Here is a 27,463-nt window from a genome sequence, read left to right as displayed (position 1 = left end):
GACACACCCTGTGATAGCTAGCTTTTTAGGAAACATTTCAGCACGTTTCAACATTTCCTTACAATGCATTAACCAACAGTTAATGTTATGGATTGGATTGTGGTTCCCCCGCAAAAATATAAGTTGTAAATCCTAACCTCTAAGGCTGTGGTTATAATCCCACCTGGGAATGGGTTGTCTTTTTGTCATGGACTGAATTATGTTCCCCCAAAAATGTGTTTATCGACTTGGTTAGGCCATGATTCCCAGTATTGTGTGGTTGCCCTCCATTTTATGATTATAATTTTATGTTAAAAGGATTAGGGTCAGATTGTAACACTACCCTTACTCAGGTCACCTCCCTGATCCAATGTAAAGGGAGTTTCTCTGGGGTGTGGCCTGCACCACCTTTTATCTCTTAAGAGATAAAAATAAAGAGAAGCAAGTAGAGAGTGGGGGACCTCACAGCACCAAGAAAGCAGCACCAGGAGCAGAGCGTGTCCTTTGGACACGGGGTCCCTGTGCCTGAGATGCTCCTTGACCATGGGAAGATTGAGGACAAGGACCTTCCTCCAGAGCCGATAGAGAGGAAAGCCTTCCCCTGGAGCTGACACCCTGAATGTGGACTTGTAACCTACTAGACTGTAAGAAAATAAATTTCTCTTTGTTAAAGCCACCCACTTGTGGTGTTTCTGTTATAGCAGCACTAGATGACTAAGACATCTTTGTAAAGTTAATGAGACAGGATTAGCATAGGGTGTGTTTTAAATCAATCTCTTTTGAGAAATAAGATTAAATAAGCAAGCGAGAGACACAGAGGTGGGGGAAGAGAGATGACAAGCCACATGAGGACTGCCCAGCAGCAGCAGCTCAGAAGAGTTAAGGATATTCCTCCAGAACTGACAGAGTGAGAAAGCCTTCTCCTAGAGTCGGCACCCTGAATTCAGACTTCTAGCCTCCTAAACTGTTAGAAGATAAACTTCTGTTTGTTAAAGTCACCCACTTGTGCTATTTTGTTATAGCAGCACCAGATAACTAGGGCAGTTACTAAGAGTGAAGCACAAAAGGCTCCCGATATCCCCAATCCACCATCAGATGCGCTCTCCTTCAAATCAGACCTATGACTGCCCAGGGAGAGACACAGCAGATGCCGGTAACCAAACGCAGATTTTTCCCTCCTCTTCCCAACTATTGGACTTATTTAAGGTGAATGGAATGGATACTTGGACCTTCCAGGGTCAGGATTTCCAGGAAGAAGTGGCTTATCACTTTGCTACAACCAAAAGATTCAGTATCAGCCTCCGTGGGAATTACTGCATCTAACACACAGAATCAAGTTCAAGGGAGCAGCCCATTAATCCATACACGTGTATGGCATTACAGTGTTCTTTCTTGTATATATAATTTGGTCTCCATAACAATCCTGGGGGGAAGAAATAATCATACTTGGTTCCCAGAAGAGAGAACTAAGGCAGTGAGAGGCTAAGTGACCTGTCCAAGGCCACACAACTAGAACGTGGCAGAAGCAGGCCTGAAGCCCAATCTTCTAAACTAAGACACCTCCATTCCCTATACCCCAGCTGCCTCCTGATAACATCGTTATATTTATAAAATAATTCACAGTCTCAAAGTTTAGTCCTCCTTTTCATTCAAAAATCTCCCACGGTGAGTGTTGTGTGCCAGGCATTGTGCCAGACACTGGGATACAAGGTGAACAAGATTGTTCCTGCCCTCACAGAGCTTACAGTTTAGGGAGGTCACAGTACAAGTAAACAGGCAATGATGGCACAATGGAGGAAGAACTAGGGCAGCACAGCACAGGGTGCTATGGGAGCACAAAGAAGGGGCATTGGACCCAGACTTAAAGCTCTGGGGATGGAGTGTCAAGAGAAAGTTTCTTCAAATGAGTGAACTAATCTAAGCCCTCCTGGCTGAGTAGGAATTAGGTGGAGATGGGGCTACAGCAGGAAAGGCCTTGGCAGCTGTGTTAAGGGTTTTGTCTTTATCTAAGGAGCAAATGGAAATTTAATAAGGAATACATGATCAGACTGAGAGCAGTGAGGTGAAGAACAGTTAGGGAAGGGGTAAGGCTGTGGCTCCAGTCCGCAGGTGGGGAGATGGGCAGCAGTGAGGAGGCCTGGGGGATGGCTGCGGTGGGCTGATTTAAGAAAGAATTAGGTGTCTACACAGGATCAAATTGACAACAGCAACGTGAAAGGTGAGACAGGAAGCTTAGGGGGCAGTGAGTTTCTGTTAATGGTGGAGGAACAATTTGGAAAAGGGGAGTAAGAATAATTGTACAACTTGAATAAAATCAATGTTACTGAATTGTACATGCAGAAATTCTTGAACTGGTGTATGTTTTGCTGTGTATATTTTCAACAATAAACATTAAAAAAAAAAAAGATAATTAGGAAGCAGAATTCACATTAGGATTCATTACTTTCTTAAAATCTCCAGCGCTCCCAGGCATCCTTCCATCCGTCCCCACGTACCAGCAGTTGGGCAGATTGAGGGTTATACTGCCTTGAACGTGAGCTCCAAACTGCAGGTACCCCAGACACCCCAGGCTGATGTAGAGGGCGGTGACGATGCTCATCCCCCCGTACAGGATGAGGGGGAATTTCCGAGGATCCTTCATTTTGTTTTCCAGGGGCAGAACCTATGAAAGGGCAGTGAGAGAAGAGAGAAAGCACTGAAAAAAAAAAAGCAAAATTAAGGCCAACAACAACAAAAAATTAACATCCTCAAAAAAAAAAAAAGTAACTTTTTTATCCCCAGGGTTCCCCAAAAGCACAGACCAGCAAATGATCAAAGTTGTTTCATTACAGCTTATATTCTCAGGAGCTAGAGAGGGTCCTAGAGCCCACTGCCTGAGCCCAGAAGTCCTAAGATGTAAAGGTGGGGCAGGACAAGGGCCCAGGACTCCCGGCCAGGCCAGTGCTCTGTTTCCCTGCTGTAGGATCCCTGTTGGGTGGAGGTGCCCTTCGCCCCATGAATAAGTCACATGGTAACCAGGAGGTCCTCTCTTACCATGCCTGCCTGGCCTGAAAGGGAACGGGATGCTGTGACGGCACAGGTTGGCTATACCCAGCTGAGATCACAGCTCCCTGCTAATCTGTCCAAAGAATGAGAAATGCAGGTCAAGGAAAAGCACCACTATAGTTCACAGAAACAATGTCCTTCCCTTAGTAGAGACAGGCACCAGTGGAGGCCTGTTAAATGGGTTAGTTAGAGAAACTGAGGCCCTGGAGGTAGCATGACTTAATAGGCGTCTTAGACTCAGGTCTGTAACAAAGCCCCATTTCCAGAGTCCTATTTCAAACCATGGATCCTCGTTGCCATCTTCTTCGTAACAAAGGGCATTCTTTAACTTCAGCTCAAGCAAAGAAAAACCCAAACCAAACCAAACCTATTGCCATCGAGTTAATTCCGACTCATAGTGACCCTATAAGGGTAGAACTGCCCTATAGGGTTTCCAAGGCTGTCATCTTCATAGAAGCAGACTGCCACATCTGTCTCCTGTGGAGCGGCTGGTGGGTTCAAACCACTGACCTTCTGGTTAGCAGCAGAGTACTTTAACCACTGCACCACCAGGGCTCCTAGCAAAGAAAAGGCCCCCTTATAAAGATAAATTCATTTAGGAACAAAGCAAATGGCAGGTGTCACCATGATGATGTTCACAAATGGTATCAACTGGCTCTGGTACATCTGACAAGGAAAATCAACACAGCAATGTCTACCCGACAAACTACCTTAGACTCATCATTACATCTTTTTCCTTGAGTGCCTGCAACCCTGAAGGAGAGTGGTCTATGCCAGCCACACCCCTGCACACAGCTGGTGCCAGGACCCATGGGGCACCATAACTCTCATTCCCTTCACCCTCAGTGTCTCATCCACCGTCCGCCACCCGCACCAGCTCAAGGTCTCAAGCTTCAGTTAATCCACATCAACTAGAAGTTTCTACATTCATCCTTCAGTTTCCTTCACATTAAGAGTATGTGCTCTATGTTCTGTCAGACCTCGCATAGCAGGATACACAATGAATACATCACCAGCAGCTGGGCACCTTACCCTGACCCACTGAAAACCTTTCAATATGAATCTAAGAGTCCTAATAGCAATGTTCCCTCCTATTGTAATAATAGAAAACACAAAGAAGTCTTGAAGGAAGGGATAATGATGTTTACATAATGACTCTGTATTCAATCACTGACTAATGAAATAAAGCAAAGAACAACTTCTGCACAGTACCGTTAGGGAAAACTGATAAATTTAGTACAATGTTCCTTGACAACACAGGGTCTCCAACATCTCTCCACCCTTACTCAACCTCTTCTTTTAAGGCTAAGTACTTGGAACAGTTTCTCACTGCTGAAATTCAGGCCCATTCAGGCCTCCACCCCAGCAGCAGGCAAGCCATTTGTGTTTGTGAATCAGGGTGAAACAGGCTTCAAGGGCAAAGAGAAAGGTAGATTGTCTTCAGAACAATCAAGGGTTTGCACTCCAGCATGACCTAAGAGTGACAGTTCACTCGGAAAGCCTACCCCATGGTGTTAGAGCCTCAACACATTCCTTCAAAACCACCAGGGTGGTTCCCAGTATTTTTTTTTTTTAAACAACTTTATTGAGGTGCACTGTACATACCATAAAATCCACCAGTTTTAAGTGTACAATTCAATATTTTTAGTATATTTACCCAGCTGTACAGGCATCACCATAATCTAATTTTAGAACATATTCAGCACCCCCATAAGATCCCTAATGCCCAGTCACAGTTAATTTATCTCCCCAGCCTCAGGTAACTACTAGCATACTTTCTGTCTCTACAGATTTGTCTTTCCTGGACAGTTCACATTTATGGGGTTATATAAATATGTGATCTTCTGCATCTGGCTTCTTTCACTCAGCATAATGTTTTTGAGGTTCATCCATGTTCTAGCATGTAACATTATTTCATTCCTTTTTATTACTAAGTAGTATTCTGTTGTATGGCTGTGTCCCATATTTTTTGTATCAATTCACCAGTTGATGGACAATTGGGTTGTTTCTACTTTGGGATTATTACAATAATGCTATGGATATTTGTATGTGTATGTAAATCTTTGTGAGAACATGTTTTTATTGCTGGGAATATGGTAAACTCATGTCTAAAGTATAAGGAAACTGCCCAACTGTTTTCCAAAATGGCTGTACCATTTCACATTCCCATGAGCAATGTAATGAGGGTTCCAGTTTCTCCATATCCTCACCAACGTTTGTTATTGTCTTTTTGATTAAAGCCATTTTACTGGGTGTGAAATGGGATTCCTCAGTATTTTGACCAAAAAAATTTTTGCCTGGCTTCTAGATTTTCATAAAAGTATAAAAGGTGACAAGGAAATCAAACAAGAAAAAAAGGAATGCCATGGAAGGAGAAGGATCCTCCCACTTCCCCAGCTCTTGGCCAACAGAGGGAACAATTTTCCTCAGAGAAGAACTCTGGACCTTTATTATGAAAAATATAAATTAAATTAAATTAGATACAACTGAGTGGCAGCTTCTCTTTAGGAGAATGAGGTGAGGTCATAGCAACGATGGTGGAAAGCTGGGCCAGAAGTACAGGCGGCTCATTTACACATAGAAAATATAGTACATAAATGTTCTATGACAGAGAAATTATTTATACATTTATTAATTTAATAATAAAATCAGCAATACTGTAAATAAAAATAGAAATTCAGTTAATGGTTACCATGTGTCACGGATGGTGCAAAGCACTTTACACATACCATCTTATTTAATCGTAACAACGACTAATTATGAGGCTCACTTTTCAGAAGCAACGAAAGCTCAGAAAGCTTCTAAGTGTGCAGTGGAGGGGTTTTCTACGTAAACATTTAAAAATTACATACTTTACCTTCAAAAATTAGAGTTAGAAAACAGAAATGGAAATCCATGAAACACTGTTCATTAACTGGCCAGAAAGCCTCAGAAGATAACTTTTAACAGCATTTCCTTAGCATTCCTGGAAGCAGACTGGAAAGCCAAGGGCAGAGAGAACACTCAGCTCAAATCACAGTGCAACTCTTACCATCCCGATGCCTTCAAATGCAAAAATGGCTGTGCCGAAGAACAGAGGGTAGGTATTCCAGGGTGCCACCAAAGGGAGGTGACTGGGGTTTGGGATCTTCTGAAAGAGAGAAAACAGAAAAAAAAATCTTTACAGAAATTCTAGATCTGAACCCGAAGTCAGAGGTCATACCTTTTCCTAAATCCAAGATTCTCTAAAGGGAGAAAGTGTGATATGTGGCATATGAATTGGAGATGTGAAAGCTTTATACTTTTTTCCCTTCAGGCTGAGAAAACCCCACTGGCTTTGGTGAAAGACTAGCCCAATGTTTTATAAAAAACTCAAATGTTAGAGCTTGTGTAAAAATAGTCACATTATTTTACTCAACCCCAGAAATTTAGTACAAGAAAAAAAAATCGAAATATGAAAAAAGTTGAAGATATGTAACAAAGTTACTGAAAACAACCTAAATGCCCCCAAACAAGTGAAATGGTTAAGTACGTTACCGTGCCTCAACTACACCGCAGAATATCATGTACTCTTAAAATTTAAAAGTAAAAACTGGAATAACTAAATAGCGCATGAAAAACTGCTTATGAAATAATATTGAGAAAAATATTTTTTTATGATTTATATATTCACTATGATGACAATTAGATAAACACTCCACATAAAGCTGGAAGAAAAACCACGTTTTCAGATTAACTCTTTTTCTTTTCTCTTTTTTTTTTTTGTTTCCATCAATGAGTTTGTACACCTGAAAAATATTATCAATGGACATATGGACTCTTTTTAAAAATAGCCAAGGGAACATTAAAAAAAAAAATCAGGCAAATAAAAAAACCAAGGTAACTGTTAACTGCAGGAACCATGTAGGATTATCTAAGCAAGGAAGCTCAGTCACAGATCCTACCTGGCTCACCACTGATCAACTGTCACCAGTGACAGTCAGCCTTGAGGGAGCAGGTGGGGGTGGAGAGGGAGGTGCAGAGGTTGTTGTCTGGGACTGAGACCATTCATCTGGGACTGAGACTTGACAGCAACCCTAGTTTCCATCCTAACCCTTTATCATGGCAACTACCATAGTCCAACTGCCTGCAGCGGTTAAATACTACATGAGGATGTGTGTGCATGTTTAGCAAGGTGGGTTCAGTCACTTTGTCTTTTAAAAGGCCACTGGAGTGTGAGAAGGAGCCTTGGTGGTGCAGTGGCTAAAGTGCTCGGCTGCTAACCAAAAGGCTGGCAGTTCAAACCCACCAGCAGCTCTGTGGACGAAAGATGTGGCAGTCTGCTTCCATAAAGATTACAGCTTTAGAAACTCTGTAGTTCTACCCTGCTATGAGTCAGAATCGACTCCATGGCAATGGTCTGGGAAGTATGAGAGCTCTAACTACAAAGTTATGTACAAAGGTCGAATCATGAAATTACGATTTTAATCATCCTTTCTTGTTTTGACTGAATTTGCCAGAGGTGAGGAAAGAAATCTCTGGAATGGGTACTCATGCGTTTACAGGCCCTCTTTTCCAGTCCCATAAGAAATGGGACATGGAAGGCTATCTATTTTACACTGTTTTTTTTTTTTTTTTTAATTGTGCTTTAAGTGAAAGTTTATAATTCAAATCAGGTTTCTCATACAAAAACTGATACACACATTGTTATATGATCCTAATTGCGCTCCCTATAATGTGACAGCAACGTCTCCTCTCCACCTTGTATTTCCTGAGTCCATTCAACCAGCTCCTGTGGCCCTCTGCCTTCTCTTCTCACCTCCGGACAGGAGCTGCCCACTTAGTCTCATGTGTCTACTTGAGCTGAGAAGCACACTCCTCATCAGTATCATTTTATGTCTTACAGTCCAGTCTAATCTTTGTCTGAAGAACTGGTTTCTGGAATGTTTTCAGTTTTGGGCTAACAGAGAGTCCAGGGGCCATGTTTTTGGGGTCCCTCCAGTCTCCGTCAAACCATTAAGTCTGGGTTTTTTTTTTTTTTTACTAGAATTTGAGCTCTGCACTCCACTTTTCTCCTGTTCCATCAGGGACTCTCTGCTGTGTTCCCTGTCTGGGTGGTCATTGATGGTAGCCGGGCACCACCTAGTTTTTCTGGTCTCAGGCTGATGGAGTCTCTGGCTTATGTAGCCCTTCGGTCTCTTGGGCTCATATTTTCCTTGTGTCTTTGGTGTTCTTCATTCTTCTTTGCTCCAGGTGGGTTGGGACCAATTCATGCATCTTAGATGGCCACTTTCTAGCTTATAAGACCCCAGACACCACTCACCAAAGTGGGATGCAGAACATTTTCCTTTTTTTTTTTAACTGTGCTTTAAGTGAAAGTTTACAAATCAAGTCAGTCTCTCGTACAAAAGCTTATACACACCTTGCTGTGTACTTCTAGCTGCTCTCCCCCTGATGAGACAGCACACTCCTCCTCTCCACCCTGCATTCCCTGTGACCATTCAACCAGCTCCTGTCCCCCTCTGTCTTCTTATCTCACCTCCAGACAGGAGCTGCCCACATAGTCTCATGTGTCTCCTTAGCCAAGAAGCTCACTCTTCACCAGTATCATTTTCTGTATTATCATCCAGTCTAATCCCTGTTTGAAGAGTTGGCTTCAGGAATGGTTCCAGTCTTGGGCTAACAGAGGGTCTGGGGGCCATAACCTCTGGGGTCCCTCTAGTCTCAGTCACACCACTAAGTCTGGTCTTTTTATGAGAATTTGAGGCCTGCATCCCACTGTTCTCCTGCTCCATCATGGATTCTCCGTTGTTTTCTCTGTCAGGGCAGTCATCAGCAGTAGCCGGGCACTATCTAGTTCTTCTGGTCTCAGGCTGACGTAGTCTCTGGTTTATGTGGCCCTTTCTGTTCCTTGGGCTCATATTTACCTTGTGTCTCTGGTATTCTTCATTCTCCTTTGCTCCAGGTGAGTTGAGGCCAATTGATGCATCTTAGATGGCCGCTTGCTAGCATTTTAAGACCCCAGGCACCACTCACCAAAGTGGGATGCGAAACGTTTTCTTAATATATTTTGTTAAGCCAGTTGACCTAGATGTTCCCTGAAACCATGGTCCCCAGACCCCCATCCCTGCTACTCTGGCCTTCAAAGCATTTTGTTGTATTCAGGAAAGTTCTTAGCTTTTGGTTTAGTCCAGTTGTGCTGACCATCATCACTGTATTGTGTGTTGCCTTTCCCTTCACCTAAAATAGTTCTTAAAAAAAAAAATTTTTTTTTCACCATCTAGTTAATACCCCTCTCCCTTCCTCCCCACCCTCGTAACCATCAAAGAATATTTTCTTCTTTGTTTAAACTTTATTTCTAGAGTTCTTATAGTAGTGGTCTCATACAATATTTGTCTTTTTGCAACTAATTTCACTCAGCATAATGCCTTCCAGATTCCTCCACGTAATAAGATGTTTCACCAATTCATCATTGTTCTTAACTGTTGTATAGTATTCCATTATGTGAATATATCATAATTTATTTATCCATTCATCCATTGACGGGCACCTTGTTTGCTTCCATCTCTTTGCTACTGTGAACAGTGCTGCAATGAACATGGGTGTGTATATATCTGTTCGTGTGAGGGCTCTTATTTCTCTAGGATATATTTATTCCAAGGAGTGGGATTGCCGGATCATATGGTAGTTCTATTTCTGGCTTTTTAAAGAAGCATCAAGTCAATTTCCAAAGTGGTTGTACCATTTTACATTCCCACCAGCAGTGTAGATGTCTTCCAGTCTCTCCACAACCTCTCCAACATTTATTGTGTTTTTTTTGATTAATGCCAGCCTTGTTGGGGTGAGATGGTATCTCATTGTAGTTTTGATTTGCATTTCTCTAATGGCTAATGATTGTGAGCATTTCCTCATGTATCTGTTAGCCACCTGAATGTCTTCTTTGGTGACGTACCTCTTCATATCCTTTGCCCATTTTTTAATTCGGTTACTTGTGTTTTTGTTGTTGAGGTTTTGCAGGATCTTGTAGGTTTTAGATATCAGACCCTGATCAGATCTGTCGTAGCCAAAATTTTTTTCCAGTCTGTACGTTGTCTTTTTACTCTTTTGGTGAAGTCTTTTGATAAGCGTTTAAGTGTTCAGTTTTTAGGAGCTCCCAGTTATCTAGTTTCTCTTCTGGTGTTTGTGCATTGTTAGTAATGTTTTGTATACTGTTTATGTGATGTATTAGGGCTCCTAGCATTATTCCTATTTTTTCTTCCACGATCTTTACCATTTTAGATGTTATATTTAGATCTTTGATCCATTTTGAGTTCATTTTTGTGCATGGTGTGAGATATGGGTCTCGTTTCATTTTTTGCAGATGGATATCCAGTTGTGCCAGCACCATTTGTTAAAGAGACTGTCTTTTCCCCAGTTAATGGACTTTTGGCCTTTGTCAAATATCAGCTGCTCACAAGTGGATGAATTTACGTCTGGATTCTCAATTCTGTTCCATTGGTCTATGTATCTCTTGTACCAGTACCAGGCTGTTTTGACTACCGTGGTGGTATATATAATGGGTTCTAAAATCAGGTAGCGTGAGGCTTCCCACTTTACTCTTCTTCTTCAGTAATGCTTTATTTATCTGGGGCCTCTTCCCTTTGCATTTGAATTGGGATTGTGTTTTATCTGTAGATCACTTTGGGTAAAAAAACATTTTCACAATGTTGAGTCTTCCTACCCATGAGCAAGGTATATTTTTCCACCTATGTAGATCCCTTGGTTTCTTGCAGTAGTGTCTCGTAGTTTCCTTTGTATAGGTCTTTTACATCTCTGGTTAGATACATTCCAAAATATTATGTTCTTGGGGGCTATTGTCAATGGTATTGATTCGGTGATTTCCACTTCACTGATCTCTTTGTTGGTGTAGAGGGGTCCAGCGGATTTTTGTATGTTCACCTTGTATCCTCATACTTTGGTGAACTCTTCTATTAGTTCCAGTAGTTCTCTTGTGGATTCTTCAGGGTTTTTTGTATATAAGATCATATCATCTGCAAATAGAGACACTTTTACTTCTTCCTTACCAATTTGGATGCCCTTTATTTCTTTTTCTAGCCTAACTGCTCTGGCTAGGAACTCTAGCACAATGTTGAATAAGAGTGGTGATCAAGGGCATCCTTGCCTGGTTCCCGTTCTCAAGCGGAATGTTTTCAGACTCTCTCCATTGAGGATGATGCTGGCTGTTAGCTTTATATAAATGTCCTTTATGACATTGAATTTCCCTTCTATTCCTATTTGCTGAGAGTTTTTTTATCATGAATCGGTGTTGAACTTTGCCAAATGCCTTTTCTGCATCAATTTATAAGATCATGTGGTTCTTGTTTTTTGTTTTATTTATGTGACTGACTACACTGACTGTTTTTCTAATGTTGAACCATCTCTGCATACCTGGTATGAATCCCACTTCGTCATGATGAATTATTATTTTCATATGTTGTTGAATTCTATTGGCTAGAATTTTGTTGAGAATTTTTGCGTCTAAGTTCATGAGGGATATTGGTCTGTAATTCTCTTTTTTTGTGGTGTCTTTATCTGGTTTTGGTATCAGGGTTATGCTGGCTTCACAGAATGAGTTTGGGAATATTCCATCCTCTTCTATGCTCTGAAATACCTTTAATAGTAGTGGTGTTAACTTTTCTCTGACAGTTTGGTAGAATTCTCCAGTGAAGCTGTCAGGGCCAGGGCTTTTTTTGTTGAGAGTTTTTAAATTACCTTTTAAATCTCTTCTTTTGTTAAAGGTTCATTTAGTTCTTCTACCTCTGTTTGTGTTAGTTTAGGTAGTCAGTGTGTTTCTAGAAATTTGTCCATTTCCTCTAGGTTTTCAAATTTGTTAGAGTACGATTTTTCATAGTATTCTCTTATGATTCTTTTAATTTCAGTTGGGTCTGTTGTGATACCACCCTTCTCATTCTTATTCGGGTTATTTGCTTCCTCTCCTGTTTTTCCTTTGTCAGTTTGGCCAATGGTTTATTGATTTTGTTAATCTTTTCAAAGAGCCAGCTTTTGGTCTTGTTAACTCTTTCAATTGTTTCTCTATTCTCTATTTCATTTAATTCTGCTCTAATTTTTATTATTGGCTTTCTTCTGGTGCCTGAGGACTTCTTTTGCTGCTTGTTCTCTTTCTATTTGTTCAAGTTGTAGGGTTAATACTTTGATTTTGGCCCTTTCTTCCTTTTGGATGTGCGCATTTATTGCTATAAATTGACCTCTCAGCATTGCTTTTGTTGTGTCCCAAAGGCTCTGGTAGGATGTGTTTTCATTCTCATTCGATTCTGTGAATTTCTTTATTCCATCCTTAACTTCCTCCATAACCCAATAGTTTTTTAGCAAGGTGTTGTTTAGTTTCCATGTGTTTGATTTTTTTTTTTCCTTGCTTTTTCTGTTATTGATTTCTACTTTTATGGCTTTATGGTCAGAAAAGATGCTTTGTAATATTTCTTTGCTTCAGATTCTGTTAAGGCTTGCTTTGTGGCCTAATATGTGGTCTATTCTGGAGAATGTTCCATGTGTGTTGGAAAAGAAGGTATATTTACCTGCTGTTGGGTGCAGTGTTCTGTATATGTCTATGAGGTTAAGTTGGTTGATTATTTTATGCTTTTAAAAACACTCATGCAAAAGAAGAGTCAATATCTGCCACCCATCTGACTTAGCATGATAAGGAAAAATCAGTAAATGATCACTGAGTACAATGCTAATTTAAATTCATTATATCATTTCCTCAGTACAGGAAATGACCCACTGTTCTCCTGGAAACCACATCAGCAAGTAACTGGGTCGCTGCAAAGCAGGCTGTGTGGAAATGAGGAACTGCTCACCTGTCAGAGTGACTTGAATGAAACCAATCACTATACCCAGTGTTGGCTACGGCAAGAAAATGGACACTCGTACATACCGGGAGAGGGGGTACATAGAAAATGGATGGATAGCTTTTGGAAAAAGCAACTTAGGAATATAAAATGTTCAGAAGTGTATGCTCATTGGCAATTTCACTTCTAGATAAATATCTTAGAGAAGTATTTATACATGTCTACAAGGAAGAATTTATAAGAATACCTACTGTCATAATACTGAAATAATACTAAAAATTGTAAATGTCCTGACACTGTAATACTATACAGCAATTAAAAAGAATATGATAGAGCCAGGAGGTCAACATGGAAGGCACTGTCAGGATAAAAAGCAAGGTAGATGAGCAATGCATAGAACAACAACAGTAAAAAAAGCTATGTCAAAAACACACAAAACAAACTGTATATTTCTCTCTACACTCACATAGTGTGTAAATGCATTCACACAGTCTGGAAGCAGATAGACCAATCAGACATAATGGTTACTGAGAGGAGGAGACTCCACTTGAGAGCGTGGTATTCAAGAGGTACTTGGGTTGTATATATTTTAATGAGTATGTATTTATGAATTGGAATCCCTGGGTGGTACAGTTAACATGCCCAGCTGCTAACTGCAAGGCTGGAAGTTCAAGTCTACCCAGAGGTGCCTTCAAAGAAAGGCCTGGTGATCTACTTCCAAAAAAATCTGAGTAGAACTGTGCTCCACTGAAAACACTTAAGGAGCACAGTTCTACTCTGGCCTGGAGTTGGAACTGACTCGACAGCAACTGGTTATTTATGGATTATTTAGGTAATCAGATTTAAGTACCTTTTTTATAAAGTTATGCTTTTTTGCTTCTGCTCTCACTCTTTTTTCAAATCTTGACCAAAAACATTGTCTTTTCCACAAATAACCAGTGCTTAAAGGCACATTTTTCTCAGTCAAGTCTTCTACTCCTCCATATGCAAATATCCTTTCTGTATGCTACCCCACAGACCTGCCTGTCCACATGGGCTAAGGGAAGGGTGACCAATAACTGCATTTATAATTTTTACAAATAAATATAAAACTGGAGTTGGTAAAAAATTACTTTATCTGAATATAGGTAAGAAAAGTTGATTTTTATCTTAATAATTTCTCTCTGATTTTTATTTTCATCTTAATATTTTTTCTCTATTTTCCAAGTTTATACAACAACCGTGCATTAACTACTTAATCAGAAAAATGTCTAAATCAGTGATCTCAATGGGGGTGATTTTTCCCCTCAGGGAACACTTGGGAATGTCTGGAGATGCTTTTGGTAGTCACAGTTGGTGGAGTATGCTACAGGCATCTAATGGGTAGAGACCAGGGATGCTGCTAAACATCCTACAATACACAGGATAGGCTCCACAAGAAAGACTTATCTAGCCCAAATGTCAATAGTGCCAAGATGGAGAAATCTTAGCCTAAATATTTAACACACAAGGAATATATACCTACTTACATTCTGATTGTTTTGTTTGTTCCTTTGATTATTGAACGGAGGCCGGGGAAGAACCTGGGCTCCTACCTGCACAATGAACTGGTAGATCATGACCAGGCTGACCAGCATGGTGATGTTGGCCAACAGGGAGAAGACAGACAGGGCTCGGAGGTTCCTGATGAAAACCAACAGCACCAGAAAGGGCAGGAGGCTGAGCATGTAGAGTCGTGAGTCCATGGTGGGTGTCAGAATCGCTGTCTCATTGTTGTGGCAGTTGTTGGTGGTCCCGTTTGCTGCTTCTATCACCTACAGTAAGGAAAAGAGGAAAAGCCTCTTAAACAACAAAGGCTAGTGAGCCACCCACTGGAAGAGGTTCCGGAATGGAGGCCCTGGTGTGTGGAGTAAGGCTCATAGAAGTCTCTGGTGAGTGAACTTTCTTTGGAGATCTTCGTGAGTATTATTAGCAAACCAACTGTCTGAGTTGAGTTGGACTGTATCCTACCTAAAGACAGGAGGATGGACAAGATAGCTTGAGATTTTGCTTAGTCCTAGGTCTTCAGATGAGGATCGAGCAAAAGACATTGTTTTATATAAAGTATTAAAATCTTAACTCTTCTGTTGGCCTAAATGGGAATTCTAAACAGCAATTCCACTCATCTCTTGCCATTCTCTTTTTCTACCAGGGCCCTACCTGTTTAAAGTTGTCAGCCAGGAATACAAAATACACGCAGCAGAATCCCAGCTGAGTGATAATCAGGAAGAAGTCCACAACATGCCTGGAGATGGAGAAGGAAGGAACACGAAGATCATTACATTAAAGGCAAGACTTCCAGAGAGATAAGTGTCTATAACAGTGCTTTTTCCCAAGTCATCAAAGACCCTTCTCACCAGGTGACAAGGATAAGCATGCCCTGGTAGATGAGAAATTGTGCTAGGTGCCACCAGTCTGGAGCTTTTAGAGAAAAGTGAAGGAGACACTATCTGTGTGGTTCCAAAGACCCCTTCCTGGCTCCTTATCTAGAATGTTCGTGAGGTTCAGGGAATCCCAAGATTGGGATAAGCAGACCATAGCACAAACACCAGGACCACTCCCTAGCCCCTTGGCCTCCTCCCTACCCCCCTGCCCACCTATCCCATCTCACTTATTTTTCCAAAGCTACAGGGAGCCCTCCATGTAAAAGATCCGGAAGTGGACCCCTTCGCTGTCTCTGTAACTGGGATCCAAGAGTCAACCTACTCTCACAAAAGTACACAGAAACAGATGTACCAAAACAGATTGCTGGTTGAAGTACTGTTATAACAACAGCTGGTAACAACCTAAAGGGTCATCAAAAGGAAAATTATTAAAGACCATTCTTAAACGCAACATTATACAGCAGTTAAAAAGAATAAATTAAATCTATATGTGCTGATAGAGAAGAATGTCTAAGACACATAAGGAGAAAAAACAAGTCTCAAAACAGTATGTACAGTATGGTCAATTTGTGTGAAAAAAATTAAGAACTTATGTATGTTTCTTTATGTACAGAAAGTTCCAAAAAGATACACATACAACTGTGCTGGTATTTACTTTCACTTTATGTCCTTCTACCTTGTTTGCATTTTTTTTTTTTTAACTACAATCACATTTTACTAAAGGGTGGAAAGGAGGAAAGGAAGGAGGGAGAGGGGAAAGAAGAAAAGGAAGAAGGGTAGGGATGGAGGGGGGCAAGTAAGGGAGGATGGATCAATTAACCAACTGATCAGTCTGGCTTCTCCCAGTCACAGAAAATAATTTTGCCAAAAGAATTATGTAACCTGCATCAAGATGAAGCTGGCTACGAGCGAAGGTAAAAATATCCTCTACAAGCACAAAAAGAACTTTAGAAAACATAGTTTTAATGTGGTTCAATTAAAAAAAAAGAAGATTTAACTCTTGATGATATTCTTTATAAGTAAATATACCATTTTCTCGAATAGAAAACAATAACTAGAATATTTTCCTCCAGGCATCTGAAAAATTACCACAGAAGAAATTTCCACATACTCCCCACCTCCTGAAATGTCACGTTACCTAACAAACTCATCTCTCTATCTTGTTCCAGTTCACCTCAACTTCTCCTTGAAGCCTTTCCTTCTCTTGCTCAGAGGCCCCGCCCTTAAAGCACCTGTCATGTGCGCTTCTCATCTGGCACAGTTGGACAACGTAACCTTTAAGGGTCCTCCTGCTCTAAGAGCCTAGGAGGCATCTCTATCTCCTGGTACTTTCTTCCTGTTGGTATACACTCTCACTGATCTATTGTATTGTTTTCTGGCTCCCACGCAGCTTTATCCTTACACAGACTACAAGCCCTTGGAGGGCGGGAATGAATATTTTACCTCAGGGAATGTCCCCCTCCCTAAACCTAGAGTTGTTTTATGCCATGTATGACAGACAGCTTAAAAATATTTGTTGAATAAATGAATGAAATATAATAACTGGTCAGAGACTGTTGCAGCTAAACAGCCTTTAGAGATTTTCTAGGCCAGGCCCCGCATTTCATTGATGAGGAAACAGCCTCACGCAGCTTATCCTCAGCAGAGCTGAGCTAGAACGCAAGTCCACTGACCCAAACAATGCATTTTCCACTATTACTTACACACTTTTGCACATCTTACCTTCCTATTTGAAGGCCTCCACAATGGAAGGTCCAGCCTAAATAAAAGAGGAAACCAGTTACCTTCCCCAGTGGGCATGGTTCCGGAGCCAGGAGCTGGGGCTGGATTCTAGTCCATACATCACTGTATCCCCATAGTCCACAAAGGGTTTGTTCAGTCTGGGAGAAGGGGAAGGAGAGAGGGAGAGTATGCAGGTCAGACAACGACAACGACAGAATAAATTGGAGATACCACTCTGAGTGCTGTGTCTAACACTTTCAAAGACCTGAAGTTTTATGTCAATAGGACAGTTACTTTCTTTATAACTAACAACCATCTGGTAGAATCATTTCAATGGGGGTAAGTTTTACAAGGCACACAAAATTAGAACATGGTCTCTATGTTCCAGACTTTAACAGATATCAATAAGCCGAAAAAAGACAGAAATAACCAGGGAGAGGTAGGTAGTGCTACAATAACGAGCAGCCATCTTCAGCCAGTGGGCAGAATTTAAGAGTGAGCTGCATAAATGGTCACTTTCAGTGTTGGTGACTGAATCCAGAAGGACAACTTGTCACTGGAAAGGCGGCTCAAAGGACTCTCACCTGTGGCAGAAGTGGTGGGCACATTTCACCAGGATACCCATGCAGTGCACAGCCACGATGCCTATCAGCAGCAGGCTGAGGGGACCCACCTGGGGGCGGGTGTTGAGGAAAAGGGGGAGAGACAGGCAGGCAGAATTAGAAGTGAGCCCAAGGAGACCGAATTTGTAACTGATTAATAAATGCAACAAAGACATTTTCTAAGAGACAGAATTTCTGGCATAGCATTGTCATTGTTAGGTGCCGCTGAGTCGATTTTTGGTTCATAGCAACCCCATGTGACAGAGTACAGCTGCCCCAGGGGGTTTCCCAGGCTGTAATGTTTACAGAAGCAGATCACCAGGTCTTTTTCTGCAGAGTAGCTGGTGGGTTTAAACCCCCGAACTTTTGGTTAGAGCCAAGTGCTTAGCCATTGCGCCCCGAGGGCTCCTTCTGGCACAGCACTGGAAAGTGAAATGTGGTCTTGATTAGCTCTGTGAGATGGGCACTATCAGAACCTGGGCATTACTTAAAGATAAGCCTGTTCCGGGACTGTGCTGCCAATCAGCAGCATGGAAGGCTCCTGCGACTCTCGGGAAGAAGAGCAGGGTGAGGGGTGTGGGAAGGAAGGGGGAATGTTATCTTTAAAGCAATGCTAGATCAACAAAGACAGTGCTTGGCTAAGGACTGTTCATATCTTTGAGCTATCTCCCAGTCGAAAAGGAACCTGAATGGCTCTAGATGGGCAGTATTATCAGGAGTCAACCATAAAAAGAAGATTCTCAGAGTTGGCCATTTAGGGATGAAGCCTGGAAGCACTGTGTAGAAAGTAGACAGACTTCTGTTACTAAAACATTAGTTAATATCATTGATGGAAGCTGCTTGAGTCATTTGAAATGCATTCTCCCTGCATGACATAAGCTCTATGATGGTGGGACTCATTGTTTTGTTCATGGATAGATATTCTAAGAGTCTAGAACAGTGCCAGGCACATAGGAGGCCTTCAAGAAATATCTTCAGATGAATGAATGTCTGAATTTTGCTTTTTCTCAGCTGTATTAAAAAAAAAAAAAGAAACACTGGTGGTATAGTGGTTAACTATGGCTGCTAAACAAAAGGTTGGCAGTTCGAATCCACCAGATGCTCCTTGGAAACTGTGGGGCAGTTGTACTTTGTCCTATAGGGTCGCTATGAGTCAGAATTGACTTGGCAGCAACAGGTTTAATTAAAAAAAAAAAAAAAACTATCTTGTAAAATTTGTCACTACACTTTCCTTCACTGATAAAGACCCTTACCAAGATGCCTGCATTTTTCACCGCCAGAGGCAGCCCCAGGAGTCCTGTGCCAATATTGCCTTTTAACAGGTGGATCAAGGTCTGGAACCATCTGAGGTGGAAAGAAGTTAGACAAGAGACTGTTAACAATAATAACAGCTAACCTTTATTAAGCACTTAGCATTGTGCTTATATATGTTATCTCATTTAATTTCCACAACCCCTTAGGGTTGATATAGGATTAATTTCATTTTATGTATGAGGAAGCAATTTGCTCAAGGTCATACACCTACTAAACAGCTGAGCCAGGTTTCAAAGCCAGGCAGAGTGCGTGACCCCGGAGCCCACTCTCTTAAAAACCGTGCTATAAGCCTCTGCTCCATGTGGCATCTCCAAGAGCCCCTTCCCTCTTGGGGGATTAGTCCAGAGGGACAATGGGGCTCTCTTAGGCACTCTGTACTTTCCTAGCATAGCTGGACTTGGTTCTAACCACGTAACTGACCACTGCAAAGACTCAGATTCAAACTTCAACAGAGGACGACAAACCTAACTATGAAGTGCCAGCGCAGGTGTGAGAGAACAGGGGAAATAAAACATCAAGCCCCCAAACCCTGTAACAGAAAGTTTTATGCAAAGTGAACAAAGCAGCAGTCACACACTATCACAATGGGCCAGAAGTCCCTGGGGCACGTTGTATTAAAAAAAAAAAATCAAATGCCATAGAGCCTCAGGCTTGGAAAAGCCCTCTGCAGACAGTAATCTCATATACCCTTCTTCTGTCTTGAGGACAGATTTTTCTTTCACCTATTTGTACACACTGTGTTCCCCAAGCCACAACTGTGAAGCCCCACACGTTTTCACATTCACCTATTCATTCAATAAATACTCTCTCCCATGCATAAAACACTGTGTTAACTGCAATGGTGGGCATAAGTACGAATAAGACATGGGTCTCTAGAAATTAATAATGGCACAAGGAAAACACAGCAGACACATTAGTAACCACACAAGGTAAAAAGATCCCTGTCTTAAGAAAAGCCCAGATACAGTGCCCAGGGAGAAGGGAGGCAGGTGAGCCTTTAGAGTGGAGGAGAGACCAGTAGAAGAGACCAGAGCTGGGCCCAGCAGGATGGGGAAGAGATCCCAGATAATGGGAGGACCTGGTAATAAAAGCCTAGAGAGAAACGTGGGGCATAAGTAAGGAAGAACACTTGGTTTAGTGGGTGCTCAGGTTGTTGCTGGGTGGAAACCCTAGGTTCTGCTTGGTGTGACTTGTTACAGCCAATAAACAAGAGGCCAAGGTGGGAAAGAAGAAAGGCGCCCTTATTTTGTTGCGCAAGGAAAGGAGCAATCAGGGCTGCTGTCCCCCAGACTGCTCACAGGCAGGTTGAGGAAGTGGGCTTTTACATAGAGCAGACAAGGAAATGCAAATCCATCATGAATATTCAGGATTGACCTTCACACTGGTGCTCAGAGCTTAGGGATGACTCGGCATTTTCTTTAGACAAGGGTTCTATTCTCTGGGATGGAGGAAGAGGCCAATTTTCCTTCATTAGTATGTTAAGTCTCCACCCAGAGGTGGGGCGATTATATGTATTTTTCACTTAATGAGCTAATAGGTCACTTAAAATGCCAAGATAGTGTTGAAAACCTGCTAAAACCGGTTGAGGCCATCTATGGCCTGTTTTGTGTTTATCTTGTCAAGGACAATTTCAGAACAATGTGTGGCCTACTCTGTGCAGTTAGGAAGATAAGCCAGAGCAGGTGTCTCTTAGAAGGTTGGGCTCTGAGGCTGCCTGCCTCAAGGTGGGCAGGCAAGGAGTTTCCATCTTTTCTTGCAGGGACAGGAACCCATCAAAGCATTGACAGCAGAGAAGTGGTCCCATCGTCAGCATTTTCTATTCTTTGTTACCTCCAGGAAGATATAAAATGGGTAAAATACAGTATCACTTTGCTCCCAATCAGAGACTCACTCAAGATTTGGGCCCTGGCACTGTCTACAATTTCTTCTGCACAAATAACCTAAATCCTTTCCAACTGACGCTTACACGCATCTCTTCAAGTCTGGAATTCAATAGAAACTGAAAGCAAATGACACTTATTACTTACAAAGGCTATAAATAAGACCCATTTGCTCCTCTGGAAAGGAATTTTACTTTCAGTAGTCTTTCTCCTTTGACTTGCAGGAAAAAAATCTCTTGACCTTCTTACTATCCCTAATCTTTTCAGGAAAGATCAAGGAGGCCACTTTCAATCTAGACAAGAAGACATTGAATGCTCTCTCGGACTATTTTGAGGAAACAGCCTGAGGTCCTTGAGGGTCCAGGGGCGACTTTCATTATCAGCAGCCAGTGGCCAAGCAATATTGGGCAGTACAATGGCCTATCCAATGTCTGTCATAGCAAATGTTTAATCCACTTAAGGGCAAAGGTAAACATAGTGCCAAACCTACCTGTCTATCAGAGGCCTCCCAAAATGACTCTGAGCTGGGTTTAGAGGGAAAGCAGGTCCCTCTAGCCTTGGCTCTACTACTAAATCCATATGACAATTCCCTTCCTTTCTCTGGGCCTGTTGTCTCACCTGTAAAGTGAGGGGATTGGACTAGGAGAAGACAATCTCCATAGTCCCTGCTGCTCCAAAACACCAGGACTCTAGGCAATGGGCCAAAATTACTCTTTTCAATTGATCATTCCAAGTTAGGATCACCCAAAATGTATGAGAATCACAAAATCAACTGCAAGGATTGTGCAGTGCAATGGATCACTTTTATATAGTCTTTCTCAGCATAGTCTTGTAATTCCCACCCAAGTAATTCAATGGGACTATGCAAATAAGGTAATTATGGCTTAAAAATGAGCCATCCCTGAGGCAAGAAGAGAGGATCTCACCACCACCATGGAAGAAGAGCCAGGAGCGTAGTGCCTCCTTTGAACTAGGCACCACTACACTAAGAAGCTCCTGGAACCAGAAGACTAACAGAGAGAGCTGTAATACCGAAAATGGAGAGAAGGAGCGGCAGAGAAATAGCGGCAGGAGAGATCAGCAGGAAACGGCACAGTGGGCTTCCCAGGCCACAGAGTGAGAAGGCTGAGTGCCTTAGGGCCAGGGCTTACTGGGTGGAGTGGGGTGCCTCAGAGTACTAATTGGCAGAGCTAAAAGAGTTTTCTAACACTTGCCTGAGCAGGGCAGAGACCGAGGGGCTAGAGAAAGGTGTCCTGTAGGCATAAGGACTGTATCCTGAGTGTTCCTGAACCTGAATTGTAAGCAGTTACTTCCCTAATAAACCACATAATTGTGAGTATTGTCTATGAGTTCTGTGTGGCCATTGTAATGAATTATCAAACTCAGCAGAGAAGTAGAGAGTGCTGTGGTGGGGATGGTTTGTGTCAGATTGGTAAAGATGGAGGAGAGAGGAGGCGTGTCTGACCTACGCCTCATAGGAATCAGCCTTGGGCTGTTCTTGGTTCTCCTCCCTCGTGAAATTAGTGGAGGTCAGATGCCTCCACCAAGCCATTTTTACAGATTGCAAAGTCTTAACTAATGGATGGACTATCCTTCTGAAAAGGAAGGGGGTGTGATAGGTAGAGCCAGCAAACCCCTACAGTTGCTTTTATGCTCCAGGTCAGTAGTTCTTATACTTTTTTGTCTCAAGATCTCTTTAAACACTTAAAAATTATTGAGGGCCTCAAACAGCTTTTATTTATGTGAATTATATCTGCTGATACATATACTACATTAAAAAAATTAATTAAAAATAACAAATCAATTATGTTAATATAAATAACAGATATTTTATGAAAAATGACTCTATTTTCTGAAAAAAGAAAACATGAGAAGGAATAATACTATTTTACTTTTTTGCAAATCCCTTAAATGCAGAAGACAGCTGGATTATCTGCTTCTGCATTCAATCTGTTGTGATATGTTTAGCATATATGAAGAAAATTTGTCCTCACGTACACATCTAGTTGGAAAAAAACAAATCCAAACCTGTTGCCATCGAGTCAATTCAGACTCATAAGAGATCTTTTAGGACACAGCAGAACTGCCCCATAGGGTTTCCAAGGAGTGGTTGGTGGATTCAAACCTCTGACCTTTCGACTGGCAGCCGTAGCTCTTAACCACTGCGCCACCAAGGTTCCAGAGTTGGAAAAGGAAGTATTTTAATAGCCTTTTGGACAATGATTGTAATTTCTCTTTGATACTACACCAAACTCAACAGACAGTAGTTTCTTAACAGTTGGATATAATACAGAATCTGAACTTTTCGTACTCTGTTACATTAAAATTCATTGGTCATCTTGCATTTTAATGGATCTTTTACCCACACACGATTTTCTAATGTCATACACTGGTCATTTGGAAAATACTGGTTCCACTATGGAGATGTTCCGAATGCTGATACTTATCATCATATAATATGAAAAAAAAAAAAATCACATTCATTAATATCACCACTGATCTCATCAGAGAACTCTGTAAGTACAGGGAAGCTCTCAGTGCTGGATACAAATTTTTTTTCTAATTTTCGCTTGAAAGCTCAAATTTTATTATGGGCAAATAATATTATTGATTTTCTTAAAGGGACAGATTCACTTCTTTCATTTTCAAGAAAATATTCCCTCGGGCAGTCAAAGAGGACAGAATAAGTCTAAGAATGAAAGGATTTCTTAGTAAGTCATATTCAGCCCACATGGGAACACAGAAGGGTTGACAGTTAAGCTTGAGGAATGAATGAAAGAGCTGCAAAAGATGGGATGCTGGGATCCAGAGAACATTTCTGGGGTCTGCTGAGGCTGGGGGCAGGGGATAGCTGGGAAACTTGGTGGGGTAGAAAACCCTCCTCTGAAGCTTCTAATGCAATGGTAAGACCAGACATAGCATAGATTGAGTAGAGTCCTCAATTTTATCTTACATTTGAAGCTCAGAGAAAGCCCAGCCCAGATGAGTCCTGGGATTCAGTTCCCAGGGATAAGATGTAGGCCCTCATTATGGAAGGCTAAGCAGATCTCCTCTTCTCTATCCACCCCTTGAATCTTTTAAGTGCGGGAGAAACTCTTCCTCCCTCTCCCCACTTCTTCAACTACTCAAAATGGTTGTTTGGTGATAGGGACCAAAGTCTGTGGCAGATTTTGCAAAGGAGACTTCTAATTAGGCATGGTATCTGGGCTTCTAGAACATTGTTCTAAATTAAGAGAATGTCCTCTCTAGAAGCTTTTCTCAAGTCCAGGCTCTTACTCAGTACCACCCTTCTGAGACCAACACTGCTGAAACAAACAGAAAATAAGAAACAGACAAAAGAGTGGCAGGCAAGAAGCTCAAATCTCAGCATTGTCACTCACCCAATCTCTTCCTATCTTACTTCCATCTGTAAAATGGGGAATTAATGAAACAGGAGAGGAAAAATAACTCCAAGAGAAACTGCATTACTAGTACAGAGCTTAAGAACTTTAGTCCCCCAAGATGGTAAAAGATAACAGTGACTTACGTTGTGCCATTGCTTTCCCCAAAACGCTGGTAGGAACCTGAGGAGAAGTTGCTCAGGCCTTCGGACGGGCTCTCCTCTGGGCTCACGTCAGTGGAGCTGTAGTCGTGATAGTCCTCGTTCCGAAGCCGCTGCGTGGACATGGTAGCTGGAGGGACAGGGTCAGCCTTAAGGTCTCCAGCTACTGGGACCTTTAGCTCCAAGTCTGGGGTGGGCTCTGGGGCTGGAGCAGCCATTGCCACAGTTGCTCACAGTGACAGCTGCACTATGGATTAAGTGCAGCAAGAGCGCCTGGTACCGAGGACAATGGAAAAGGTGCAAAGTACACGTGGGCGGGCTGAGCTCACGGGCTTCTGCCTCCCAACCTTCCCATTCAGTGCCCCGCTCATGTCTGTATTTGCCACAACACGCCTAGACAGAGCAGGGGTGAGGCACTGCTTGGAAGAAGTGGGGAAGACACAGATGGGCGTTTCCAGAAAACCTTCCCTATTCCTTAGGTTGGGGTTAGTATTCCTTCTGCTGAGCTAATTTCCTGGACTTTGGACAAGGGTCAGATTTTCATATACATCCATCTTTCCCAAGAGTAAGCTCTCAGAGGACAGGGGCCTGAATATTCTTCATTGTACCCTCTTTCCCCCCTGCATTCATTACAGAGCCTTGTTGTATTAAAGAAATCCTCTTTGGATCACTCAGTTCTGCTTGGCTAAACTCCCACTGGGTACCAGAGCCACCAATGACTCTTTCTTTCTCTCCGCCATGACCTCAGGCCTCTCCTTTACCATTTGGAGCTACCAGTGAGGCTAATCCCCTGACCCTAGGAATCTTCTCTTCCAACCAACTGAGTAGTGAGAGATGGCAGCTCACAGCAGCTCTGAAGAAGACCAGGAGCATGAGCAGGGCTTCCACTGACCCTTGCTCATGTCTCCCTCCACACCCCTCCTTCCTTTTCACTCTTACTGACTGGCTTATGTTTTAAACATGGTGAAAGAAGAGGCCCTTCCTGCTGTGTCTTAGGGAAGGGATGGTGAAGGTGGTGTCCCCTGGGTAGAGTTTTGCAATAACGCTACTAAAGAAAAAACAATGACTTCCCTAAGTACACAATAATGATTCATTTTGGGAGCCATATAGGCCCTCAAATCAAGCTAGAATCCTAGAAACCAGTGCTAGAAGAGACCTCAGAGGTCATTCCAAAGCCCTCACTTTACAATCAGCCCCCAATCCGATGAAGTGATCCTCCCTGCTACACCTAGGTAGAAGCAAAGCAAAAACAGAAGGTATCTCCCAACTGCCTGCCTGAATCTGCAAATGTTTACTGAATACAGTGCCAGGTGCTATGAGGGAATATAAAAATGCAAAGACTCATCTTCTTGTCCTCCAAAAGTCTGCAATGAAGTGAGGAAAAAAAGGTACATTAACATTAAAAATTAAAGATAAGAACCCTTCTGCCGCTGAGCAGGCTGGCACAGCTGCTCACCTCTACTGGGCTCTCCTCTGCACACAGGTGGACACCCACTCTGAGTCTGATGTGCCACTTCGGACACCAGGTGAGGAGACAGCGTTTCCAACCCGCGCCCACAACACCCAGTGCTGCCCTGATATCTAAGTGTCCCCCACAGCCCCTGGGGGACTCTTCTGGGAATTGGCCCCACCCTGGCACCTGAGAGATCCAGAAGTGATCTCATTCTCTGTCTCTCTGCACCTGTAATGTAGGAAGGACCCCAAACAATTTCACAAGGAAAGCGCTTGGCAGAAAGCTAGTAAAGGGGCTGCTAATCCCAGGGAGGATCCTGCCTAGCTTCACTTGGCTAAAAATCTAAGAAGGCTTCGTTTACTCACATGCTAGAGGAATTCAAGGATACCATCTAGCTCTGGGGCAATTAAACTCATAACAAGGGCAGAAAAAAATCTATAGTGTCTTTTTGTTGCTGTTGGTATAAAAGCCTACATTTTTCAGGCGTACGGCTTAGCGAAGTCAGTTACATTAATCATGTTGTGTAACCATCCCTCATATTGTTACTGTCCGATGCTGTCAAGTCAATTTTTGCTCATAGTGACCCCACACAACAGATAACTGCCCCATAAAGCCTTTGTGCCCGTAATCTTTATAGAAGCAGATAGCCAGGTCTTTCTCCTGAGGAGCCGCTAAGTGGGTCTGAACCTCCAACCTTTAGGTTAGCAGCCAAGCACTTAACCATTTGCCTCACCAGGGCTCCTTCCATCACCCATAATTGTTGCCAAATTTCCTATCATCAGAAACTCACTGCTTCCTAAACGGTGATCTATGAAGTATCTTAATATAAGCAGTGAAAGTCTCTTGATACTCAGGCTTTGAGTTTCTGTGTATGTCAGGAGCCTGGGTTCTAAGCCTGCCTCTATCACTAGTTTGCTTAATAACTTTAGACAATTTTCTTTATTTGTCTAGGGCCTTGGTTTCCAAATGTTTACAAAGCGGGGGGGGGAGGTGGACTAAAATCTCTCTCAGCTCCTCTGTACCTCTAATATTCCAGAAATCAATAAATGTAATTATTTATGCAAACAGTATAGCTATTTTCTAGTTTCTTCCAACATGTGAAAAACATCTGAAAACTACAGCTTTCTGGGAGAATCCTGTGTCCTACTGAGGGAGACGGGACAGATACAGCAATGGCACCCTTCCTAAGTCCCTCCCCATCAACCAAGAAACCACTCTGTAGCTTACTTGCTACAGATGCTCAATTTATTTCAAACACTATAAAGAGGCCTCTTTATGTGTGTATAAAGACAGAGCTGCCCACTCTTAAAGCAGACTATCAATAAGAAAACTGTTCGAAAAGAAGCTGAAATCTGTAGATCTAAATAAAGTCCAGTAAACAACGGCAGGATGTGCCAGACATGGCTTAGCAACAGCATGCATGTTGGGAAAAAAAAGAAAGAACACCACTTAAGGGTTTTGGTTGGTGATAAGCTCAACAGTAGTCATGATATAATAATAGATGCCAAATAAGCGAACATAATGCAATTCTAGGTTCCCTTAGGAAGAGAGAGAATCCAGGTAGACAACAGCACTGTTTGGTTTTGCTATACATTGTATTCTATTCCAGGCAGCACACTATAAAGGAGATAATGAAAAGCTGGGATAGCCAAGGTCAGCACCAGGATCAGGAGGATGCCAGGGACCAAATAAATGAGGACTGTCTGGAAGTGTTGAGAAGGT

The 27,463-nt window shown here is 42.2% G+C and overlaps 1 protein-coding gene across 6 annotated transcripts in view; it reads right to left on the bottom strand.

Moving 5' to 3' along the window:
- Positions 1–27,463, bottom strand: part of SLC36A1 (solute carrier family 36 member 1) — a 61,965-nt gene that overhangs the window by 18,442 nt on the left and 16,060 nt on the right. For 2 of the 6 annotated variants that reach the window (XM_003404611.4, XM_023550795.2), the window contains exons 2-9: positions 24,274–24,418; positions 18,807–18,897; positions 17,536–17,624; positions 17,014–17,109; positions 15,006–15,090; positions 14,402–14,620; positions 6,056–6,154; positions 2,475–2,641 (exon numbers count right to left, since the gene is read on the bottom strand). In XM_003404611.4, coding sequence (XP_003404659.1) covers positions 2,475–2,641; positions 6,056–6,154; positions 14,402–14,620; positions 15,006–15,090; positions 17,014–17,109; positions 17,536–17,624; positions 18,807–18,897; positions 24,274–24,413 — 986 coding nt within the window. In that variant the 5' untranslated portion in view covers positions 24,414–24,418. Of the gene's footprint in view, positions 1–2,422; positions 2,675–6,055; positions 6,155–14,401; positions 14,621–15,005; positions 15,091–15,581; positions 15,632–17,013; positions 17,110–17,535; positions 17,625–18,806; positions 18,898–24,273; positions 24,419–27,463 lie in introns of those variants that run through there. The other 4 variants (XM_010591984.3, XM_064278472.1, XM_023550801.2 and 1 more) reach the window with 4 other exon arrangements.

Source organism: Loxodonta africana, chromosome 2, assembly GCF_030014295.1.
Source record: "Loxodonta africana isolate mLoxAfr1 chromosome 2, mLoxAfr1.hap2, whole genome shotgun sequence".
Taxonomy (NCBI): Eukaryota; Metazoa; Chordata; class Mammalia; order Proboscidea; family Elephantidae; genus Loxodonta; species Loxodonta africana.
Note: the sequence above shows the minus strand (reverse complement) of the source record. Positions and strands in the feature narration are given on the sequence as shown.